At 46.0% G+C, this 25,219-nt stretch overlaps 1 protein-coding gene across 3 annotated transcripts in view; it reads left to right on the top strand.

The window, feature by feature from the left end:
- Positions 1-25,219, top strand: part of POU6F1 (POU class 6 homeobox 1) — a 115,688-nt gene that overhangs the window by 78,238 nt on the left and 12,231 nt on the right. For all 3 annotated transcript variants that reach the window (XM_088466265.1, XM_088466274.1, XM_088466257.1), the window contains exon 10: positions 626-758. In XM_088466265.1, coding sequence (XP_088322391.1) covers positions 626-758 — 133 coding nt within the window. The remainder of the gene's footprint in view (positions 1-625; positions 759-25,219) is intronic.

Raw genomic sequence — 25,219 nt, 5'->3', positions numbered from 1 at the left:
GGTATATTGGGGTGCTGTATGGGTGGAACAGACTTTTATTTTATATTGCAGGTGGGAGTTATAGGTGTTTTTAAAGCAATTTTTAAAAGTAGATTAAAATGACTCAAAAATCCTCTTACAGACAATTTCACTTCACTAGAGCATTTATCTGCTGAAAAAAACTAGTTTTCTATATTTTTTCATTGCTGTTAAAAAATTGCAAAATCAGTCATTTGATACCTTTTAAGAGTCCCAAATGTTTTACTTTTGTCAGTAACAGGGATCTATAATGTTATCTAATATTTATTTGCATGTTTTGTAGCTTACAGGCTGATTTCCCCATTTTTCAACATAATTAATGCGGCTATTAACAGCAAAAATGACAGCACAAGTTACAATTGGATGGCATGTGAATTGGGAACGCACATAGCCACGTTAAGCATAAATTGAGCATGATAGGCACGTCAATTTTAGCTGCAAAAATCACGCGGCTAATTGCATATATCCCAAAGTGGGAAACTTTTTTAGAATTATGTCAGATAGCAAAAAAAAATAAACATATAAATAAGGAAGTTGATGTTTTTTAATGTTATCTCTTGCGCATTCATCAGCTACTTTTTTTTCCTTCCTTTATGCTGTATTTCAGCAAATTCAACCTGCTCCACCTGTAACACAACCTGCAGTGGTTGTAGCCAATCCATCTCCAGCCAACAGCTCAGCGACCACCCAAGTCCATGTCAGCTGTTCAGAGCCGCCAACTGTGGGCCAGCTTGTGTCCAGTAAGTATTCTGCCCTAATGTTCCAAAGTGGGTCTCTGGTTGTAACTTGAAGTTATTCGCTGATAAAAGATGGTGTAGGAATCTGTACTCACCAACACTTTTGACTTCGTTTGCAATCTCTCTAAAGGCATGACCTATTATAACCTTTCTTCCTTTTTGCCTTTTTCTTGCCATTATTATTTGCAATATACTACTTCCTGCAGTGCAATATTGTCCAAATAATGCTTCAGGTGGTGGAATAACAGTCTGTTATTGTAGTTTTATATTCCTTCGTGCGGGATGCTGACATTCAGAGTTCCGGCATCGGAATCCCGACACCAGTCGGAATCCTGATGCTGGTATCCCGGCCGCCAGCATCCCCGACAGTAACTAGTGAGGTTAGGGGAGGGTTAGGGGCTAGTGTTAGGCACTAGGGGGAGGGTTAGGTTTAGGCACTAGGAGGAGGTTAGGTTTATGGTGCGGGGAGGGAGGTTTTAGGAGTAGGGGAAGGGTTAAGATACTTACCGAAAGCTGTTGCTATCTTAACTCTGTCGGGATTCTAACCGCTGGGATCCCGAGCATCGGCATCCTGTACCCAACACAGTCTGATCCAATACTGCTTTTATACAGACAGGGAGCTTGTAATCAACAAAAGTTGGGACACCTGTAAGAATTGTTTGCAGTCATTTTATATTTACATTATTTTCCATTTTGGTATCCTACACTTTATGTTTAGTCTCTAGCAGTTTACCACTTACCTTTGTACCAATTCAGTTTATTCACTGGACTTGTGTTAGTGTGGACTTATGCACACTAATACATTTCTTAAATAAAGCTTGGAAACAATAGCCATGACCCTGAGGTACAAAGACCAGAATTGGACTGTGCTATAATTTAAGTACATGTGAATATAAAAATAGAAATATAAAAATATTCTGGAATCACTTGACTGAAAATAATTGTATCAAGACTTCTCTCAGATATAATACATTTATTCAAACAACATATATTACATAACATACATAAATAAATAAATAAATATGGTGATGAATACAGACATATATTAATAATAATAGTAATATTAAGGTCGCTAAGAGTATAAATTGTGATTCATGTTCGTGCCGATAAGGAACTGTTATATATATCTCCAATCAAGAAATATTATTTTCTCTCTTTGTTCTGCTGTCCACAAATGATAATAAATGATATTGCTCTTACCCTTCCATATATGTTAAATGTCCAAAAAAGCAAAGTCTTTTAGCAGTGGCTAAAATGGCTGTTTAGCCTGCAATTAGCACACCGCAAGAAAGTCCCGGAAAGCTGAAATGTCTTTAGCTAATAGCTAGATCACCTTCGGTAATGGAGGAAGACCACTTTGTACATCTATGGGGCGACCACTCCTCTTGCCGGCTGCTTCTCTCCGTGCTTGTTTGACCGGATAGTGATAGTCTTTACGTGGGGTAATACACATGCATACACTAGTGGTTCAGCAGAAAATCCTGAGAGATATCAGTCTGTTTAACCCTTAAGTCGACGCGTTTTGCTCCGTACCTGGCGCTTTTTCAAGACATCGGTATTGTGTTTCAGGGTCTCCTTATAAAGGGAATTTAGATTGATTGATTCATCACAGCTTTGTCAATTACCTAATTATGGATCCATTCATATCCATGTGTTTTGTTTCAACTTACAATAAACTTAGTATATATATATATATATATATCAATAAAAATATATACATGTACACCAATACAAAGGGAGAGAAGTCTTGTGTCTTATTTAAATCATTTACGAATATACTAAAACGTTAACAAGGTTTTTTAAAAAGAATTACTTTCATCGATATATGTACAATAATATGCACTGTGTAGAGTACATTAACCATTTTACCTTTTGTTTTAAAATATTTATTCTTAATAACCTATATATATTTATATATAAAACCCTGAAGGAGCGGACATCTTAGCAAAGCTGGCAAGTTAGGCAGTTCACAGACCAACAGCTTCAAGTACAGTCTAACATTGGTCGAAGTAAGCAAGTCTCAGCTTCAAATGTGAAAAGACAACTTTGAGCTGCAGAATGTACAGATCACATGAAATTTAAAAAACACCAGTGGACTACTGAAGATTGGAAGAAGGTCTTATGGACTGATTAATCAAAATTTGAAATATTTGGTTCATAACCCAGGCTTTTTGTATGCTATTCAGTAGGTGAAAGGATGGTTCCACAGTGTATGACACCAACTGTTAAAGCTGGAGGAGGAAGTGTGATGGTGGTGTAGGTCTTTTTTACTGAATCCCAAGTTGGCAACTTGTGACCAGCACCAAAAGAGCTACCACAGCGTTTTGTAGTGCCGTGCAATACCATTTAGTCTATGCCTAGTTGGTCAAGGGTTCAATCTCCAGTTTTTTAGTCCAGAGGTGGTTGTCTTTAGGAAGGGGAGAACCCAATTTTGTTTGTGGGGGGAGGCTCACTTCTCATGTTCCTTAGTAATCCCTACAGTGCTTGCAAATCTACCTGTCAGAGGCATATCATTTATTTAGACATGATTGCAGTGGTTCTTGTCCCGCAGCTAAGTAAATCTGGGGTTTGTATTCTTCTAATGATGAAAACGGAGATTGTCATTCGATGTTCTCTTTTATTCTAAACTGGTTTCTCTGCGATTGTGCGGCGGGTTTGAACTTAGTAAATGTGCTGAATGCAATACCATCACGATTTCAATCCCACTTCTTAGTACATTTAGCCCTTGGAGTCTATAGCACATTCAGGCCCTCATTCAGAGGCGATCGCAAAAAGCGAGCGCTCGTTCTGAATGAGGGCGGCCGCTTCTATTTTTCAGTGCGGCTTCCTGGTCGCTACCTTATCTGTGGGTTACCACCCACAGCTTAGCGACCGACCAGGGTGAGACCATCGCGACCATCGGGGCTTGCAACGAGTTCCTAAGGTTGGGTCTTGGCAGCCGCAAGCCCCAGGGAGCTTCCTGCTTTGATCGAGCAGGAAGCTCCCCACTGACATCACTGCTGATGTCAGTGTGGCCGCCCACAAAACGGTAGGCCTCCGTTTGTGAAACCATCCTCCGCCCCGCCTACAAAATGGGCCGAGCTGTCGATCAGCATCGACAGCCGACCCTTTTGTACTGAGCTCCGGAGTGAGAGAGTTTCTCTCTCACTCCGGGGCTTGCACACGTGCAGTGCGGCCGCTGCGCGTGCGCAGGACCAAAGCATCGACCCGGTTGCGAGCGCGCAGCGCTTGTGACCAGGTCTGAATGAGGTCCTCAGTATAATACATACACCAACTAGAATGCCATGATTTTTAAAATTTACTAAAAACCTCTATGCTGTTTTTTGCCACCATCGAACTTATATCACTCCTTATTATACTGTGAATTTCATGGTGTTAACGTTCAGCTCTCATTCCTCATATTCATTAACAAATGCTTTGCTCCCACCATTCATTGAAATATCTGTGCACCCCAAGCAATGTTATCTTGCTGTATTGTGTGAGATGAATTCCTGCATACTGGGCATAAAGTGTTCTCTTCCCTAATAATGAAGGCAGCACAAATTATACATGATCAACCATGACATTAAAACCACTGACAGGTGAAGTGTATAACACTGATTATCTCATTACAATGGCACCTGTTAAGGGGTGGGATATATTAGGCAGCAATTGAACACTACATTCTTGCAGTTGATGTGTTGGAAGCAGGAAAAATGGGCAAACATAAGGATCTCCGTGACTTTGACAAGAGCCAAATTCTGATGGCTAGATGACTAGGTCAGAGCATCTCCAAGACTTCAGGAATTGTGATTGGTGTTCCCAGTATGCAGTAGTCTATACCTACCAAAACCAGTGACAGTCATGGACACCCATGGGTCATTGATGAGTGTGGGGAGCAAAGGCTAGCCCGTCTGGTCCCATTACACAGCTGAAACAGTTTATGCTGGCTATGATAGAAAGGTGTATAAAATTCACAGTGCATCACAGCTTGCTGCATAGCCACAGACTGGTCAGAGTGCCCATGCTGACCCCTGTCCACCTTCGAAAGCACCTACAATGGGCAGATGAGCATCAGAACTGGACCATGAAGCGATGGAAGAAGGTGGCCTGGTCTGATAAATCATGTTTGATGGCCATGTGCATGTGCGTTGTCTACCTGGGGAAGAGATGGTACCAGGATGCTCTATGAGAAGAAAGCAAGTTTGCTGAGGCAGTGCGATGCTCTGCACAATGTTTCGCTGGGAAACCTTGTGTCCTGGAATTCATGTGGATGTTACTTGGTGGATGGTACCACCTACCTAAACATTGTTGCTGTTTTAGTGGCACAAGGCGGACCTACACAATATTAGGCAGGTGATTTTAATGTCATGGCTGATTAGTGTATTTACAGCATTTTTACTTGTGCCGCATTGAAAAAGCAGCATGTATAAAGAGTAACAAGTGCAGTGAATAGAAAAATGTTAGGAAAGAGGTAACTTTCATAAAGAGCTTACAATTCAAATTAGGGATGTGTAGGCTCGGATTAGTTCAGATTTTCCCGCCAAATTCTGATTTTTCCCGCCAAAAATGGGGTCTCGGAAATAGGCAAAACGTCATCTTTCATGGACAAACATCATCTTTCATGGACTTTTGTCCAGGAATGATGATGTTTGACCATGACAGATGACGTTTTGTCTCTTTGTGAGACCCAATTTTTGGCGGGAAAAAAAAATCACAATTTGGCGGGAAAATCTGAACTAACCCGAGCCTGCACATCCCTAATTTAAATAGGTGAGATGCATGAAGAAACACAAATTGGTAGTGTTTGCTATAGTAGACATCATTACAGATGCAAAAAGTGATACATCTTTGCTGCAGTCACGGTAAAAAGCCCCTCTCGGCGTGCCAGGTCCAGTGAGACTCTGTTAGCCTGGGCACATTTTTTGCCAAAAATGTGTCTAAGTTGCAATGTGATGCAACTAGGATGCGCCAGCAGACTGTGCTGATTAATTTGATATGCGACACTTGTATATCTGTGTGAAATGCTACAATGTAGCGGACGCAGATTTTTTAATTCCAAATTCAGTCGTGCTTCATATAAAGACTCAGGTGCACACAGATATATACAAGTGTAGAATATCAAATTAATCAGCACAGTCTGCTGCTGCGTTCTAATCACATCGCATTGTGACCTAGACACATATTCAGCAAAAAGACGCCCAACGCTAGCAGAGTAGCATGGGACCAGACGGCTCACTCACGCCAGGCAAGTCGCGCTGCGTAGCATATTGAGGCTAGATGTATGAGGACACATCTGTACGTTGCTGCAGTGCTACCAATCATGCTAAATCACGTACTAAAAGACCAAGTTTTTTTATAGCGATTTTTGAGTGTTAGTAAGTGTGTGATTTAGCCCCTGAAACACAACATTGATGTTGATCGAATTAAAACGATTTTTAATTGATTAAAATTGACCTGTGGTAAATATATCCCCTAGAGTCTATTACATTCTGATATCGTGTTCGGGAAGAAAGCAGTATGTTTCACAAATGGTGGCAGTGTTCTAAAGTAAGTCTACTGTAAACTTTATTAACCACTTAACTGGCATGGTCACATGTAATGCGACTGGAGCCAGAAGTGCTTCCTCTGGCAAGGTAGCATCACGTGATCACGCCAACTCGATCTGTCCTCCGGCTTTAGCATAGGAGATCCGTTGTGCACAAGCGCAAAACGAATCGCCTCTGTCTCCCCAGACCCCAACATCACTGCCAGGATGGTGCCCCAGAATGGGGTGCATGCTCCGATAGTAAAAGTAGTAAAAGTAAATCTGGTAAATCTGGGGTGCATGCTCCGATAGTAAAAGTGTGAGGAGGGCTAGGGTGGTGACTGGGGGGGGGGATTATGCAGGCTATTACAATATTTATTTGGGTGTGGGTTTATCTAAAAAAAAAATAGTTTTTACATATATATAGTGACACATGGGGGGAGGACTATATTGGGCACCCATTCTCCCTGGGTTAAGGATGGGGCTCTGCCACAGAGACCTGTTACCACTAGGAGGGTGTGGGTTGTTATTGTTAGGGATCTTTTGACACTGGGGGGCTATTTTTTATGGGGAGTGGGACGCTAAATTATAATAGGGGCCTATGGACAGGGAGTTGGGGGGATGCAAAACATCTCCTAGGTCAGTGGTTCCCAAACTTTTTCGAATCACAGCGACCTGGAGTATTAAAATTTTTTCCACGGCACCCATGGGCCAAAAGTTTATTATTGAGAAATTCAGCAGAGATTAAATGTAGTAAATTGTGCCTATATGTCATCCTTAGGTTCAGTTATGTAGTGGTTGACAGGGCTGCGCTCTTTTTACACAAATCTAAATTCAGACGCACAAATAAATAATTTAACTCTCTATGATCACATGTCAATAAAGAAAAGCAGCTCCCAATTAAAGCACTAGTTTGCTTAATACTCTGATAAAAATATATATTTCAGACAGTGCTTAATTACAATATATTTTTACATTTATTTAAAGACTTATTTCAATCACATAGTAAAATTTCCAACAATAGATTAAAAACATCAAATGTTAAAACATTTGCATTGCGCAAAAAAGACAGACTCCCTTATTAGCGTTTTAGGAATAAAGGGAAATAGAGGTGTGCGGTTCGGTTTTACTCGGATATGTTCGGATCTCGAAAACGGCATCATATTGGCTATTCGGCTGTCACATGTTTTCGATAGCCAATAAGAGAAACACAAACTAATTTGAACTTGCGATAAGAACCGAATAAAACCAAACCCGCACATCTCTAGAAATAACGTATCAGTTTATCACATCACACACAGTGGCTGTAATTAGCGGCTGTTTAGAAGATATGTGAATATTCCAATATACTGTAGATGAAAAAAAGATCCATACTCCTGCTTTGTGTAAATGAAGATAATAAAGTAGCTCCTTGGGTCGGTTAGTTAGCTTTGCATTTATAATTCCTACACAGTCTCAGTTCTTTCAATAATGGCCAGCGCTTACCCTCTACCACCATGCACCGCCGTTCTCTCACCAAGCTGTTTCCGGATAGAAGGCACAAGCCAAGATGTAACCACGAACGGGGACCGACAGCCGCAAGGTGTTCTTTTATACTAAGCAGTGGGGGAGGGAGGGAGCTGCCGTCTGTGGTAGGTATAAATAATAGAAGTAGCAGTAGGTAAATACTGAGCCCTAACGTGATTCTCCTTACTGGTTTCTTCAGAGGGGGGTCTGTAATGTAAAAATAAATTAGAATTAAGCGCTCTCTCTGAGATATATATTTTTATTAGTGCGCTTTTTGTCCACATATTTTGATTGACAGCCATCAGCACTGGTTTTGCTTATTACACTGACTTAAAATCATTTTATTTGGACCACCAACCTGAGGCACCCCTGCAAGTGCCCTGAGGCCAAGGGAACCACTGCCATAGGTATATTTTTTAAAATAAAATATTTCAATGTATTTTTAAAAAAATACTTTCTTCTTCAGGATCCATAGGGATCCACGGGGAAAGTGTGGTTGGAGTGATGGATGCCCCAAGTCCTCCTCCACATATACCCCGGCTACAGGCATTCAGTTTTTCGTTTGGTGCGGCAGGATTCAGACGCACCTTTAAAACGGGAACTGCTTTCCTTAGGCAGTCCCAAGCTTTAATTTTATGTTTTATTTTTTATTTCTATGTTTTAGAGTTAGCAGTGCTGAGCGTCTTAATAGATGCCTGCACCGCGACTCTGTTTACCTCTGCTGGGCCGCAACACCAGTAAGAGGTCTGGTGATTTCGGCGGGTCACAGCAGAGCTTGCTAGCGGCAACGCTGGGGCTTGGACTGCAACTGGAAGCATGGAGATGTCAGGTAAGGCGATTCCTCGCTTATGAGGAATCGCACGTGGTAGTCCTTCCGGCGCTGGAGACGCATCGGAAGCCGCTGCAGTGAAGGCTCGGAGCTGTCCGCTCCCTCACTTGACCACCAGGGTCTTATCGTCTGACGATGGGGATATGCAGCAGACGCTTCTGCTGCCGTGAGGCCAGCGTACCCAGCCGGTTGACGCAGCTTAGGGGAGGTGGGCTCTCACCGGCAGCTCCGACCCAGACCCATCAAAGGTTTTCCCGCGTCTAGGTCGCTCCTCCTACCCTCGTGTATATGAGATGCTCACAGTCCACTATCTGTGCTGTGCTGAAGCGGTTTGGTCTCAGGAGGTTTTGGGTCAGTCTCCCTGTATACCTCTCCTTTGGGTCAGGTATATAGTGCTCTATATCCTACCAAGTTTGAGTAGTTGATTCAGGGTCCATTGCAACTAATTTACATATGCATTGTATGTGACTTTTTTGCTATCTGCTGTGTTGATATTGCCTTTTATTTCTGACTGTCAGTTATAACTATCACAGTTTTTTCTCCTCATCCCTCTTACAGGAGGGTGGGTGTTTTTTCTCTGTACTTCACATTTACTAGTTATTTGTGAAAGCTGTCACATTACATTGCATTTGTCACGACCCTGTCTAGTTGTCACCTTTTTGCCTTGAGACTTACCCCTGTCAGCTTCCCCATGGATCTGTGTGTGTAATTTGCCTGGAGAATTTGCTCTGATTATTGCACCTGGCCTCTCCTCTGTCTGTAAGCACTGCTAGCCCTGATTGGAATCACAGGTGTGGTTCTGATTCTCAGAGCTGCAGAGATGAATACTCCCTCTGCATGTTGTGCCTTCCACCACTCAGAATGCTACTACCAGACCAACTGTCCGTATCCACCAATTGCTGCCAGACCCATGGTATATATATCCTCTCCTGATAGCATTCTGGGCTGGACATCTCGTCTTCCCGTGGTGTATGGTTCATGCATTCAAGTCTGTAACCTGCTACAGCAATCCCTGGCGCTATCCAGAAAACCTGTTTCAGCTGTACCTGGCAATCCAGTAAATCTGCTGGCAGCAACCCCCGGTGCTTCCAGAAAACCTGTTACAGCCATGCCTGGCAATCCAGTAAGCCTGCTGACAGCAACCTCTGGTGCATCCCGAAAACCTGCTACAGTAATACCTGGCATCCAGACGTCCTGTTACAGAGTACCTGGCCTGTGCTCTGCTGCTAGTCCTACTCCTGGTTGGTCCCTGGCACTCTGTAAACCTGCATCGTGTTACCCTGTCTTGCTTCCTGCTGTGGATCAACTCCTGCCCCTGTTACCTACCTATTCCCTCCCTGAACCTAAAATTCCCAAACCTACCCATTCCTTCCTGAAACCTGTTATTTCCAATTATCCTGTCCAGCCTGCAAATTCCCAAACCTACCCATTCCTTCCTGAAACCTGTTATTTCCAATTATCCTGTCCAGCTTGCAAATTCCCAAACCTACCCAATCCTTCCTGAAACCTGTTATTTCCAATTATCCTGTCCAGCCTGCAAATTCCCAAACCTACCCAATCCTTCCTGAAACCTGTTATTTCCAATTATCCTGTCCAGCTTGCACCTGAGTTCTAGCCTTTGTCATAGTAATTCCAGATTACCCTGTTTAGCCCTCGTCTCAGCATTACCTGACTTCCCTTCTGCCATTGTCACATTCCAGTCCTGAGTCAAGTTCCAAGCTCATCAGTTCAGTCCACGTTGTTCCAGTCCAGAGTCAAGTTCTTAGTTCATCAGTTCAATTCAACAAGTCTTCCTGCCAGTCCCAGTCCGGTCCCTCCAGTTCCTGTCATTTATCATCAAAGGCAGTTTTCACTGCTACCCAAGTCTTGTAAATAGAGCTATTTACATTATCTGTGATTCCAGTCATGCCGGCCTCCGTTGAAACCCGATCACCACCTGAGACAGTTAACTCGCAGACACCAATCATGACAGCATTATTACCTTTATAATTGATATGTCAAAAGGTAAAGAGAAACAGGAGGTTGAGGACCCTGTGCTGGTTTCATGTAAAGCCTGTTTGGCGGGCTTGTCCCCTCAGGACTTTATACAGGATGGTTTGTGTGCTGTCTGTTATAAAGAACCACCTCACCAGTCCAGTCTAACAGCCCCTATACAGGAGCCATCTTGGGTGTCCTCCTTGTCTCAGGTGATGACACAGCTAGTGGATTGTTTGGCCAGGCCCACGCTGCATCCTTTAGTTTGATATCCACAGCCGTTTCAGCATGCTATATTTGTCCCCACTATACATCCTTATTGGACGAATGTTTATGCCTACTCAAGTCAGAGTATGGCTCAGTCGGCTGTGGCGAAGATACCGGTAGTCATTAAGGTGCCTAAGTGGACATTATCTTTTTTTATCAGTCTGCTCAGCATGTAGATTCAGATGCATCATCAGAGGAATCAGATGATGTGCCAGGTTCTTCTCCATGATCTATCTCAGGAGAGGAGGACCATCCTTCTACAGTGGCTGTCCCTTCTTTGGTGAGGGCGGTCAAATCAATCCTAAATATACAGAATGATGAGCCAGCTCCTAGACAGAAGGCTCCAGTGTTTAACCACCAGAAGGTGGTAAAAGCTGAGTTTCCTAAATCTGAGCAGCTCACTGAACTTATGGAAGAGGCATGGAGTAACCCGGATAAACTGTTCCATGTTACTAAAAGATTAGCATCTTTGTATCCTTTCCCAGCTACTGTGGATGCTCATGTGACACATTTAGTCAGGACTGCTACATTGCCTATTCCGTCAACATCTTCTATTAAAGATCCTACAGATAGAAAAAATAAACATGTCTTAAAGCAGTATTTTCAATGTCTGGAGCTGTTACTCGACCAGCTATGGCTGGGGCTTTGGTATCCAAGGCTGTTGAAGTATGTACGGGGGCCATTGGAAGATACTCTACCGAATGCTACTAGAGAACAGCTGACATATCTCCAAATACGGGAATCGGCCTCTTATTTGGGAGAAACTGCAATAGATGCTGGGCTCTTAGCTTCTAAAGCATTGGCAGCCTCACTTGTGGCTCGTAGAGCCCTTTGGTTAAGGTCCTGGAAAGCAGATACGAGGTCAAAGAAGGCTCTGGAATCCTTACCTTTTTTTGGAAATATACTTTTTGGAGCAGAATCAGATAAGATAGTGGCTACTCTGGCAGCTTCTAAATCTGCAGGTCTGCCATCAACAGCTACATCAAAGTCTAGGCACTCTTCTTTTTGGACCTTTCGTCCACAGGGACGAGCAAAAGGACAGTCTTCCTCCAGACCATCTAGTTCTCTCAGGACCACCAAGCAGCAAACGAAGAGGTCGTGGCCGGCCAGACATCCAGCTAATAAGCCGGACGACAAACCCTCTCCCTGATGGGGCGGGCCTCCTCCTGGAGGATCCCAGGGTGGGAGGCCGACTTCTTCAATTTGCGGACTACTGGCATCATTCAACAACAGACGCCTGGGTCCAAGAAGTGCTCTCTCATGGGTATGCCCTCACTTTCCGGAGGCGTCCTCCCCAAAAGTTTTTTTGCACAACCCCCCCATCAAATTCTATCAAGGCCTTGGCCCTCCAGGAGGCCATTTACTTTCTTCTGCGGGCAAGGGTGATAATCCCGGTTCCTGTGTTGCAATAAGGAAGGGGTTATTATTCCAATCTATTTTTGGTTCAGAAACCAAATGGGTCTCATCGCCCTATTCTAAATCTGAAAACCCTCAACAAGTTTATCAGTGTACCCAAGTTCCATATGGAGACTCTTCGATCAATTATTTTGGCAATGGAACCTGGGGATTTTATGGCTTCCCTGGACATTCAGGTGCGTATCTGCATGTACCTATTACGCCATCCCACCAACAATTTCTATGGTTTGTTGTCCTGCAACAACATTACCAATTTTAAGCACTGCCCTTTGGTCTATCAATGGCCCCTTGGGTCTTCACTAAAATAATGGCGGTTATGACGGCCTACCTCAGGCATGAGGGAATCAGAATACTTCCATACCTGGATGACCTGATATTGGCACAGTCTCCAGCTGTTTTACAACACCATCTCCAACTGACCATTGCCTGCCTACAGACGCACGGCTGGATCATCAATTGGAAGAAATCCTCTCTTTCTCCAACACAGTGGATGGTACTTCTGAATTCTCAGACACAAAGGGTGTTTCTGCCAGAGGACAAGATTGCGGCACTATCATTGCGAGTATGCAAATTGCTACGCAATCGAAGGGTATCCATTCTATCAGCAAAGCAGGTCTTGGGGTCAATGGTATCCACATTTGACATGGTGGAATATGCTCCGTTCCACTCCAGGCCTCTGCAGCAATTGATTTTCTTTCATTGGAACGGACATCTAATGCAGTCCCAGAGGATCCTTCTCACTCCGAAGGTTCGTCTATCTCTCTTGTGGTGGCTACAAAAGGTTAATCTGGACAAAGGTCCTTTGTCGCCCATTCTGGATTCCAAATTGGGTGCTTCTCACCACGGACGCCAGTCTTCGCAGATGGGGGGGCGATGACAGGTCATCACACCTTTCTGGGAAAATGGTCAGATCAGGAAAGTCATCTGCCCATAAACTTTCTGGAGCTTCGAGCAGTATACGACATGCTCCAGGGCAGGCCGGTCCAGATCTAGTCCGAGAACATGACCACAGTAACCTATCTCAATCATCAAGGAGGCGCGCAAAGTCACGCAGCCATGAGGGAAGTGACAAACATACTGATCTGGGCAGAACGTCATCTTCCGTCTATCCCAGCAATATTCATCACGGGAGTCCTCAACTGGGAAGTGGATTTGCTAAGTCGTCAGAACATACACGTCGGAGAGTGGGCTCTCCACCCGGGGTTTTTCAACTCCTGGTGAACAAATGGGGCCTACCAGACATAGACATCATGGCCTCACGTCACAATCACAAGGTACTCAGGTACGGGTCCAAGGCCAGAGACCCCTCAACCGCATTCATAGACGCACTGGCAGTGAGATGGGACTTCAAGCTGTCCCAAGGGTCCTTGGGAAATTCAAGCAGGAAGGAGGAAAAGTGATACTAGTAGCGCCAGCTTGGCCCAGACGCCATTGGTTCACCGACATATGGAATCTTTCCATAGACATTCCATTTCCTCTTCCTCTATGGCCAGATCTGCTAGCGCAGGGTCCCTACCTACATCTGAACTTACCCCATCTGTCTTTGATGACGTGGCTCTTCCATCTTAAGAGCCAAAGGTTTCTCCAGCTCTGTGATTCAAACGATGCTTAGGGCCCGAAAACCTTCCTCTGCCCGCATCTATTACAGAGTTTGGCATTCTTTTGGTCAATGGTGTTCCTACAGAAAGTATGATCCTAAGGTTTTTAGGGTTTCCCGGGTATTTTCTTTTCTCCAGGATGGGTTAGACCTCAGACTCCGCCTGGCTACCCTGAGAGTACAGGTTTCTGCATTGTCAGTTTGGTTCCAGCGAAGGATTGCTTCTTTGCTGAATGTTAGAACTTTTTTGTATGGTGTTCTCCGAGTTCAGGCAACCTTTGGCCCACCGGTCGGCTTTGGGATTTGTCCTTGGTTCTCAAGGGGCTGCAAGTTTCCCCACTGAACCTCTGGACTCAGTATATTTGAAATGGTTGACATCGAAGACACTTCTTCTCCTCGCTATCTTTTCTGCACGCAGTGTCTCTGATTTGGCAGTGCTCTCGTTTCACTCCCTCTTTTTAATTTTTCACCAGGATAGAGCTGTTCTCCGTTCACTGGCGGGTTACCTTCCTAAGATAGTGACCCGTTTTCATGTAAATGAAGAGATTGTGGTTCCAGCTTTTCAGTCTGCAGACCTTTCTGTAGGTGAAGCCTCCCTGGATGTAGTTCGTGCTCTCGGTATCTATGTGGATCGTACAGACCAGTGGCGTAACTACTGCCCCGCAGCCCCCACGGTGGCTTGGAGGCGCTGGGTAGCTTGGGGGTGACGGGGGCAGTAGTTACGCCACTCAGTGGCGGAACTCCCGTAACTACGGAGGGCGCAGGGGGTGCGGTCGCACCCCCTGCACCCTCCATCTGCCGGGTGCCCGCTGAGTGTGTTACCAGCGGGTGCCCGGCTCCTGTTCAAACCCCCAGCGGCAGCCGGAGCATGAAGCTCCCTCCGTCTTCCGGGTCCCACAGGGCACTATGGGAGTGACGTCATGACGTCACTCCCATAGTGCCGAGGAGTGGACGCCGGGGTATGGACGGTAGCAGCACTGGAGTGGGGATAAAGGTAACTGTTTTTTTGGGGGGGTTTTGTGTGTGTTTGTGTGCACGCCGGGGGGGAGCAACTACAGGGGGCTAACTACGGGGGGCAACTACAGGGGGCTCACTACTGGGGACAACTACAGGGGGCTCACTATTGGGGGCAACTACGCGGGGCTCACTACAGGGGGCAACTACTGGGGGCTCACTACTGGGGGCAACTACAGGGGGCTCACTACTGAAGGCAACCACAGGGGGCTCACTACTGGGGCAACTACAGGGGGCTCACTACTGGGGGCAACTACTGGGGGCTCACTATGGGGGCAACTACTGGGTGCAACTACAGGGGGCTCCCTACTGAGGGCAACTACTGGGCGCACTACTAAAATGTGCACTACAGGGGGCACTACTACAGGGGGCACTTCTTTAATGGGCACCATTACAGGGGGCCCTGCATAATGGGCACTACTACAGGGGGCATTGCATAAGGGGCACTATTACAGGGGGCATTGCATAAGGGGCACTAGTATAGGGGGCATTGCATATGGGGCACAACTACAGGGGGCACTACTTTAATGGGCACAACTACAGGGGGCCCTGCATAATGGGCACTACTACAGGGGACATTGCATAAGGGGCACTATTACAGGGGGCATTGCATAAGGGGCACTAGTATAGGGGGCATTGCATTTTGGGGCACAACTACAGGGGGCACTGTATAAGGGGCACTAACTTGATACACACAGTTTACAGGTTATAAACTATGTTCCCAATAATCTGGTTCTACATGGACATACAAACTGTGCAACCTGTCTTGAGCTGAGGTGACAGACTGGCAGGAGCAGAGAGGAGGGTTGGTGAAGTAGATCTGTCAGGGTGGGATGTAATGGGCATTACTGTTTGGTATAATGTGTATTTGGCATTACTGTGTGCACAATCTGCTATTAGGGCATTACTGTGTGGCATAATGTGTAAGGGGCATTACTGTGTGGCATAATGTGTTGTATGTGGCATTACAGTGTGGCATAATGTGAAATAGGGGCATTACAGCATGGCATAAATTTGTTATAAGGACTTTACTGTATGTCATTATGTGTTATATGTGGCATTATTGTGAGGCATGTGTAAGGGGCACTGCTGTGTGGCATAACGTGTTGTAAGGGTCATTCCGGTGTGGCACACTGTGTTATAAGTGGCATTACTTAGTGTGTCATAATGTGTAAGGCACTTTGCTGTATCATGTAACCACACACCTTAAACATAGTCTTTGGGTGTGTTTGATCTTTGGGGGGGGGGGGCTGAAACTTTTTTGGCATGGGGGAGCAAAATCTATAGTTACGCCACTGGTACAGACTCTTTTAGAAAATCAGACGCTCTTTTTGTGTTATACAAACGAGGATGACCAGCTAACAAACAAACTCTGGCTCGATGGTTACGTATGACTATCTCTCAGGCTTACACTTTGGCTGATCTCCCTGTTCCAAATACGGCAACACCACATTCTTCCTGGTCTGTGGGACCATCGTGGTCGTCTCGTCGTGGTGCGTCTGCTGAGCAATTGTACAAGGCAGCCACATGGTCTTCTGTCCACGCTTTTCTTAGGTTCTATGCCTTTGATACTTTTGCCTCTCAGGATGCTTCCTTTGGGCGGCGGGTTCTCCTTTCTGCTCAGGAGCATCCCCACCCTTAGGGGCACTGCTTTAGGACATCCCCAAGGTAGCCCTGTGGATCCCTATGGATCCTGAAGAAGAAAATAACAGTTATGGTAGACTTACCTTTAACTCTTTTTCTTCGAAGTCCATAGGGGCCACAGGGCACCCACCCTGACGCACCTGGCTGCATTTGGTAATTCTTCTTTCAGTCACGGATACCCACTTTTTCTATGAGTGTTTCTGGTGTATGATTGTTCTTCCTTCTCCTCTTTTCTTCTCATGCCTTGGGCTTGTTTACAAAACTAAATGCCTGTGGCCGGGGGCTGGGTATATGTGGAGGAGGACCTGGGGCATCTTGGGAGCTAAAAGCTTAACTGTTTTGTGCCTGGATCCTCCAACTACAATATCCCCATGGTATCCCTGTGGACCCTATGGACTTCGAAGAAAAAGAGTTAACAAAGGTAAGTCTACCATAACTCTTAAACTTATTTACATTCTTAAAAAAAACGACAATTTCTGTCAGTTAAGTGGTTAACTTAACAAAACAAATAGAAAAAAATCTCCCAGGGAAGCGTTACTTAAAAATAATATTAACATATTTTAGGGGTGTGCACCGGCCACTTTTCGTGTTTTGTGTTTTGGTTTTGGATCTGGATCTTTCTTCGTGTTTTGGATCTGGATTGGTTTTGCCAAAACCACCCTTCCGTGTTTTGGGTTCTGGGTTTTGTGTTTTGGATCTGTATTTTTTTTTAAAAAAGCATAAAAACAGCTAAAATCACAGAATTTGTAGGTTTTTCTGCTCCTATGCTATTATTAACCTCAATAACCTTAATTTCCACTCATTTCCAGTCTATTCTGAACACCTCACACCTCACAATAGTGTTTTTATGTCCAAAACGTTGCACCGAGGTAGCTGGATGACTATGCTAAGCGACACGAGTGGGCGGCACAAACACGTGACCCATCTAGGCGTGAAACTGCAGTGGCAGACAGGATGGCAGTTTGAAAAACTAGGCCCCAAACTGTACATAATGCAAAGAAAAAAAAGAGGTGCAAGATGGAATTGTCCTTGGGCCCTCCCACCCACCCTTATGTTGTATAAACAGGACATGCACACTTTGGTTTGTTAATCATTTCAGCGCCAGGGTCTGCCACACAACTGTGGCTGAAATGATTGGTTCGTTTGGGCCCCCACAAAACAAGCTGGCAATTAATGTGTCCCTGCACAAACTGGCTCTATGGAGGCAAGATGTCATCCTCATCCTCCTCATCCACCGATTCCTCACCCTCTTCAGTGTGTACATCCTCATCCTCACAAAGTATTAACTCGTCCCCACTTGAATCCACCACCACAGGTCCCTCTGTACCTTCTGGAGGCTGGTCTCCCTGGAAGAGCTGATAATTCATTTTGATGAACATCATCTTCTCCACATTCTGTGGAAGCAACCTCCTACGCCTTTCGCTGACAAGGTTCCCGGCTGCACTAAACACTCTTTCGGAGTACACACTGGAGGGGGGGCAACTCAGGTAAAATAGAGCCAGTTTGTACAGGGGCCTCCAAATTGCCTCTTTTTCCTGCCAGTACAGGTATGGACTGTCTGCCATGCCTACTTGGATGCTGTCACCGATGTAATCCTCCACCATTCTGTCAATGGTGACAGTATCATATGCAGTGACAGTAGACATGTCAGAAATTGTTGCCAGGTCCTTCAGTCCGGACCAGATGTCCAAACTTGGTCCTGCCTGTCCTGCATCACCGCCAGCGGGTTGCTTAGGATACCTAAGTTTTTTCCTGGCAGCCCCAGTTGCAGGAGAAAATGAAGAAGGAGCTGTTGACGTGTCACGTTCCGCTTCAGCTGACAGTGTGTTCACCAGCAGGTCTTTGCACCTCTGCAGGCTTGTGTCGGCCGGAAAGAGAGACACCACATAGGCTTTAAACCTAGGATCGAGCACGGTGGCCAAAATGTAGTGGTCTGATTTCAACAGATTGACCACCCTGGAATCCTGGCAAAGCGAATGAAGGGCTTCATCCACAAGTCCCACATGCCGAGCGGAATCGCTCCGTCTTAGCTCCTCCTTCACTTTCTCCAGCTGCTTCTGCAAAAGCCTGATGAGGGGAATGACCTGACTCAAGCTGGCAGTGTCTGAACTGACTTCACGTGTGGCAAGTTCGAAGGGCTGGAGAACCTTGCACAACACGGAAATCATTCTCCACTGCGCTTGAGTCAGGTGCATACCCCCTCCTTTGCCTATGTCATAGGTGGATGTATAGGCTTGTATGGCCTTTTGCTGCTCCTCCATCCTCTGAAGCATATAGAGGGTTGAGTTCCACCGTGTCACAACCTCTTGCTTCAGGTGATGGCGGGGCAGGTTCAAGAGTGTTTGCTGGCGCTCCAGTCTTCGGCACGCAGTCGCTGAATGGCGAAAGTGGGCAGAAATTTTTCGGGCCACCCAAAGCGTCTCCTGCACGCCCCTGTCGCTTTTCAGAAAATTCTGCACCACCAAGTTTATTGTGTGAGCAAAACATGGGACGTGCTGGAATTTGCCCAGATGTAATGCCCGCACAATATTGGTGGCGTTGTCAGATATCACAAATCCCCAGGAGAGTCTAAGTGGGGTAAGCCACTGGGCGATGATTTCCCTCAGTTTCTCTAAGAGGTTGTCGGCGGTGTGCCTCTTACTGAAACCGGTGATACACAGCGTAGCCTGCCTTGTAACGAGCTGGCGTTTCTGAGATGCTGCTACTGGTGACGCTGCTGCTGTTGCTGCGTAAGGTGATACATCTACCCAGTGGGCTGTCACAGTCATATAGTCCTTAGTCTGCCCTGTTCCACTTGTCCACATGTCCGTGGTTAAGTGGACATTGTGTACAACGGCATTTTTCAGGACACTGAGGACACTTTTTCTGACGTTTCTGTACAGTCTCGGTATCGCCTGCCTAGTGAAGTGGAATCTAGACGGGATTTGGAACCGGGGACACACTACCTCCATCAATTGTCTAAATCCCACTGCACTAATGGCGGATACCGGACGCACGTCTAACACCAACATAGCAGTCAAGGCCTCAGTTATACGTTTTGCTTCAGGATGACTGCTGTCGTACTTCATCCTCCTCGCTAAGGACTGTTGGAGGGTCAATTGTTTAGTAAAAGTAGTGGTGTTCCTACTTCCTCTCTGGGATGATGAACGACTCCCAGCAGCAGCAACAGCAGCAGCGGCAGCAGTAGGCGTAGCAATGCAGGATCCTCCAGAGGAATCCCGGATAGGAGAGTCAGTCATGCCAGTGACATGGCCTGCAGGACTACTTCCGATCCTGACTAAGGAGGAAATTGACGAGGAGGGAGTTGACGGTGTGGTTTGCAGGCGCTTGGATACAACAGGACAACGGGATTTAGGTGTCCCTGGACTGCTTACGGTCTTAGCCAAAGTTTCTGAACTTGACAGTAACTTTTTATGAACGCGCTGCAGGTGCCGTATAAGGGAGGATGTTCCTAGGTGGTTGACGTCCCTACCCCTACTTATTTCACCTTTACATATGGTACATATGGCAAGACAGTTGTTGTCCGGATTTGGATAGAAATATTGCCAGACCAAAGAGGTGGAATGTTTGGTCTTCTGCCCAGGCATGACCGTGATGGGCTTTTTCATCCCACGGACAACAACTGTCTCCCCCGGAGCCTGATTTAAACGAAAACCACATCACCATCAGAATCCTCCTCGCCAACTTCCTCCTCAGCGCCAGCTACACCAGTATCCTCATCCTGTTGTACTTCAACAGTGACATCTTCAATTTGCATATCAGCAAGTGGACTGTGGGTGCTCCTTTCAGCACTTGCAGGGGGCATGCAAATGGTGGAAAGAGCCACCTCTTCCCGTCCAGTGCTGGGAAGGTCAGGCATCGCAACCACCACCACACTTGGACTCTCCTTGGGGATTTGTGATATCTTCTTAGAAAGCACAGTTCTTCGCTGTGCTTTTGCCAGCTTAACTCTTTTGATTTTTTTAGTGGGAGGAGGGCTTCCATCGTCATGTGAAGCTGAACCACTAGTCATGAACATACTAGGGATCGACCTTAGCCGTTCCTTGCCACTCCGTGTCGTAAATGGCATATTGGCAAGTTTACGTTTCTCTTCAGCTGATTTAAATGTCTTTTTCAAGGTCATTTTCCTGAACTTTGCCATTTGGGATTGTATGTGCCCTCTACTATGACATTGGGCATCGGCCTTGGCAGACGACGTTGATGGCATGTTATCGTCTATGTCATGACTAGTGGCAGCAGCTTCAGCACTAGGAGGAAGTGGTTCTTGATCTTTCTCTATTTTATTTTTATCGGAGAAAGTTTGGTCCTCCATTTATGTTATATCGATTTGATATATACGTGCGGCTAAACACAGAAAATAATTTTTTTTTTGGTTTGGACTGGAGTGTACTTTGTGGGTTACAGCACCCTTTAACGGTCAAGCCAGCCGGCCCTTTACTTATGACACAGGCGCACTCTTGGCACTACTTTGTTGATGCACGTGCGGCTACTGCGCACACAATTCACAAACACAGAAAATAATTTTTTTTTGGTTTGGACTGGAGTGTACTTTCGGGGGTTACAGCACCCTTTAACGGTCAAGCCAGCCGGCCCTTTACTTATGACACAGGCGCACGCTTGGCACTACTTTGTTGATGCACGTGTGGCTACTGCGCACACAATTCACAAACACAGAAAATAATTTTTTTTTTGGTTTGGACTGGAGTGTACTTTCGGGGGTTACAGCACCCTTAACGGTCAAGCCAGCCGGCCCTTTACTTATGACACAGGCGCACGCTTGGCACTACTTTGTTGATGCACGTGCGGCTACTGCGCACACAATTCACAAACACAGAAAATAATTTTTTTTTTGGTTTGGACTGGAGTGTACTTTCGGGGGTTACAGCACCCTTAACGGTCAAGCCAGCCGGCCCTTTACTTATGACACAGGCGCACGCTTGGCACTACTTTGTTGATGCACGTGTGGCTACTGCGCACACAATTCACAAACACAGAAAATAATTTTTTTTTTGGTTTGGACTGGAGTGTACTTTCGGGGGTTACAGCACCCTTAACGGTCAAGCCAGCCGGCCCTTTACTTATGACACAGGCGCACGCTTGGCACTACTTTGTTGATGCACGTGTGGCTACTGCGCACACAATTCACAAACACAGAAAATAATTTTTTTTTTGGTTTGGACTGGAGTGTACTTTCGGGGGTTACAGCACCCTTAACGGTCAAGCCAGCCGGCCCTTTACTTATGACACAGGCGCACGCTTGGCACTACTTTGTTGATGCACGTGCGGCTACTGCGCACACAATTCACAAACACAGAAAATAATTTTTTTTTGGTTTGGACTGGAGTGTACTTTGGGGGTTACAGCACCCTTTAACGGTCAAGCCAGCCGGCCCTTTACTTATGACACAGGCGCACGCTTGGCACTACTTTGTTGATGCACGTGCGGCTACTGCGCACACAATTCACAAACACAGAAAATAATTTTTTTTTTGGTTTGGACTGGAGTGTACTTTCGGGGGTTACAGCACCCTTAACGGTCAAGCCAGCCGGCCCTTTACTTATGACACAGGCGCACGCTTGGCACTACTTTGTTGATGCACGTGCGGCTACTGCGCACACAATTCACAAACACAGAAAATAATTTTTTTTTTGGTTTGGACTGGAGTGTACTTTCGGGGGTTACAGCACCCTTAACGGTCAAGCCAGCCGGCCCTTTACTTATGACACAGGCGCACGCTTGGCACTACTTTGTTGATGCACGTGCGGCTACTGCGAACACAATTCACAAACACAGAAAATAATTTTTTTTTTGGTTTGGACTGGAGTGTACTTTCGGGGGTTACAGCACCCTTAACGGTCAAGCCAGCCGGCCCTTTACTTATGACACAGGCGCACTCTTGGCACTACTTTGTTGATGCACGTGCGGCTACTGCGCACACAATTCACAAACACAGAAAATAATTTTTTTTTGGTTAGGACTGGAGTGTACTTTCGGGGGTTACAGCACCCTTTAACGGTCAAGCCAGCCGGCCCTTTACTTATGACACAGGCGCACGCTTGGCACTACTTTGTTGATGCACGTGCGGCTACTGCGCACACAATTCACAAACACAGAAAATAATTTTTTTTTTGGTTTGGACTGGAGTGTACTTTCGGGGGTTACAGCACCCTTAACGGTCAAGCCAGCCGGCCCTTTACTTATGACACAGGCGCACGCTTGGCACTACTTTGTTGATGCACGTGCGGCTACTGCGCACACAATTCACAAACACAGAAAATAATTTTTTTTTTGGTTTGGACTGGAGTGTACTTTGGGGGTTACAGCACCCTTTAACGGTCAAGCCAGCCGGCCCTTTACTTATGACACAGGCGCACGCTTGGCACTACTTTGTTGATGCACGTGCGACTACTGCGCACACAATTCACAAACACAGAAAATAATATTTTTTTTGGTTTGGACTGGAGTGTACTTTCGGGGGTTACAGCACCCTTAACGGTCAAGCCAGCCGGCCCTTTACTTATGACACAGGCGCACGCTTGGCACTACTTTGTTGATGCACGTGCGGCTACTGCGCACACAATTCACAAACACAGAAAATAATTTTTTTTTTGGTTTGGACTGGAGTGTACTTTCGGGGGTTACAGCACCCTTAACGGTCAAGCCAGCCGGCCCTTTACTTATGACACAGGCGCACGCTTGGCACTACTTTGTTGATGCACGTGCGGCTACTGCGCACACAATTCACAAACACAGAAAATAATTTTTTTTTTGGTTTGGACTGGAGTGTACTTTCGGGGGTTACAGCACCCTTAACGGTCAAGCCAGCCGGCCCTTTACTTATGACACAGGCGCACGCTTGGCACTACTTTGTTGATGCACGTGCGGCTACTGCGCACACAATTCACAAACACAGAAAATATATTATTTTTTTAGCACTTGGGGGGAGCACCCCTGATGGACAGAGCACCCCCTGGACAACACTACAGCACTCCTTTAGGACTGGGACACTGCACAGGACTTTGGAGTGGACACAGCCCCTATGGAGAACTGACTGCACAACACAGTCCAGCCAGCCCCTATGGACTTTGAAGTAGTGGACACAGCCCCTATTAACAACAGCAGCACAGCACAACACAGCCAGCCCCTATGGACTTTGAAGTAGTGGACAACAGCAGCACTACACTACACTACACTACACAGCCCTAACTCCCACCCTCCCTCTTCACTGTCCACAGCCGAGTGAGAAAATGGCGCCGACGTGTGTACCTTATATAGGATCCAAAACCCGCGAGACTCGGAAGGCGGGAAGATGACGTTTTGCCTCGATTTCAGATCCGAGTCAGGCGGGAAAAGTCGAGCCTGACTCGGATCGGACTCGGATCGGGGGGGCTCGGGGGGGTTCGGATTTCAGAAATCCGAACCCGCTCACCCCTAACATATTTATACTCTATAGGGTTTTAACTTAGCTCTTGATAGTTTCATATCTTGATGACCCCACATCAGAGTTATAAGAGGATAAAGATTACATTAACAGGAGACTATCAGAAAAATATGGGAGAGCAAATCTCATAATTAATGTACAGATACTGTGTGTTTAATTTGTGCCTTCAGTTGCTCTCCCTATTACCTCCTCACCCAAATATGAGTGTAAATCAGGTAGCACCACATATGTCACACTCCTACTGTTTTATTTATCAATCATTGAGGGTGATTCAGCAGAGGATGCAGATAAACAGACCCATGCAGAATCACGATTATCGGGAATCTGCACAGGACCCATTCTGCTCACGTACAGAACATGTCTGTGATCCTGCATGCAGTTCGGCAGCAGACTGTCAGTGAGTGACAGTCTGCTGCCTTTTCTGGGTGGGGAGGCGGATCTCCGTCTGCTGGTGAAGATTTCCTGGTCTCTTTTACTCATCTGCGATGGCCGGCTTGCGTGACCCCATGGTCACTCAGCTGGCCGATGGACACGCAGATGATCCGATGCTGCGTTCTTGGACGCAGCTTGGATCAGTAATGCATGCATGTTGTGAATTAAAAAAATAAAAGAAGATACATTATATTAATTAAAAACTAAATCATGGGTTTAAAAGTTAATTAGCAGACATAAATTGGGTTCCCTCTTGTAAATCCCTTGATTAGAGACATATGATGTCATAAAGTTGCGCCCATCACCAAGACAAAATACAACAGAAAAACAATACGAAAGCCTGTGAGGGACATAACAGTATAGAATTAAATGCCTATGGAAGTGCTATGTAAGTTAAACACACTGACAATTTGATGAAAGAAAGTGTACAACTAAGGCCCTGATTCAGACCCACTCGCGAGCGGCTGTCCGCTCGCAAGTGGGTCGATGTTCTGCACTGAGCATGCGCACGACGGAGGGAGCTCCGTCGTGCGCATGCGCCAGACGCGACGAGCGAAGGACTTTCCTTCGCTCGTTGTGTCTGATCAAAGGGGGCGTGCTGTCGATGTTGATTGACAGCACGCCCCCTTTGGTGGGCGTGCCGGGGGCGTGCCTCCCTGACGGGGGCGTTCCTAAGGGAACGCCTACCGTCAGAAGCCGGCCCACTGACATCACTAGTGATGTCAGTGGGAGTGATTTTGGCTCTGATAGAGCCAAAATCACTCCGGAGCTTGCAGTTGAAAACCTCAACCGCAGGCTCCGGCTCGCAGTTTCGATGGTTACGACCATCGTTGCCATC

This window comes from Taudactylus pleione, unplaced genomic scaffold (genome assembly GCF_031769625.1).
Source record: "Taudactylus pleione unplaced genomic scaffold, aTauple2 ptg000065l, whole genome shotgun sequence".
Taxonomy (NCBI): Eukaryota; Metazoa; Chordata; class Amphibia; order Anura; family Myobatrachidae; genus Taudactylus; species Taudactylus pleione.
This window is presented reverse-complemented; position numbering and strand designations above follow the sequence as displayed.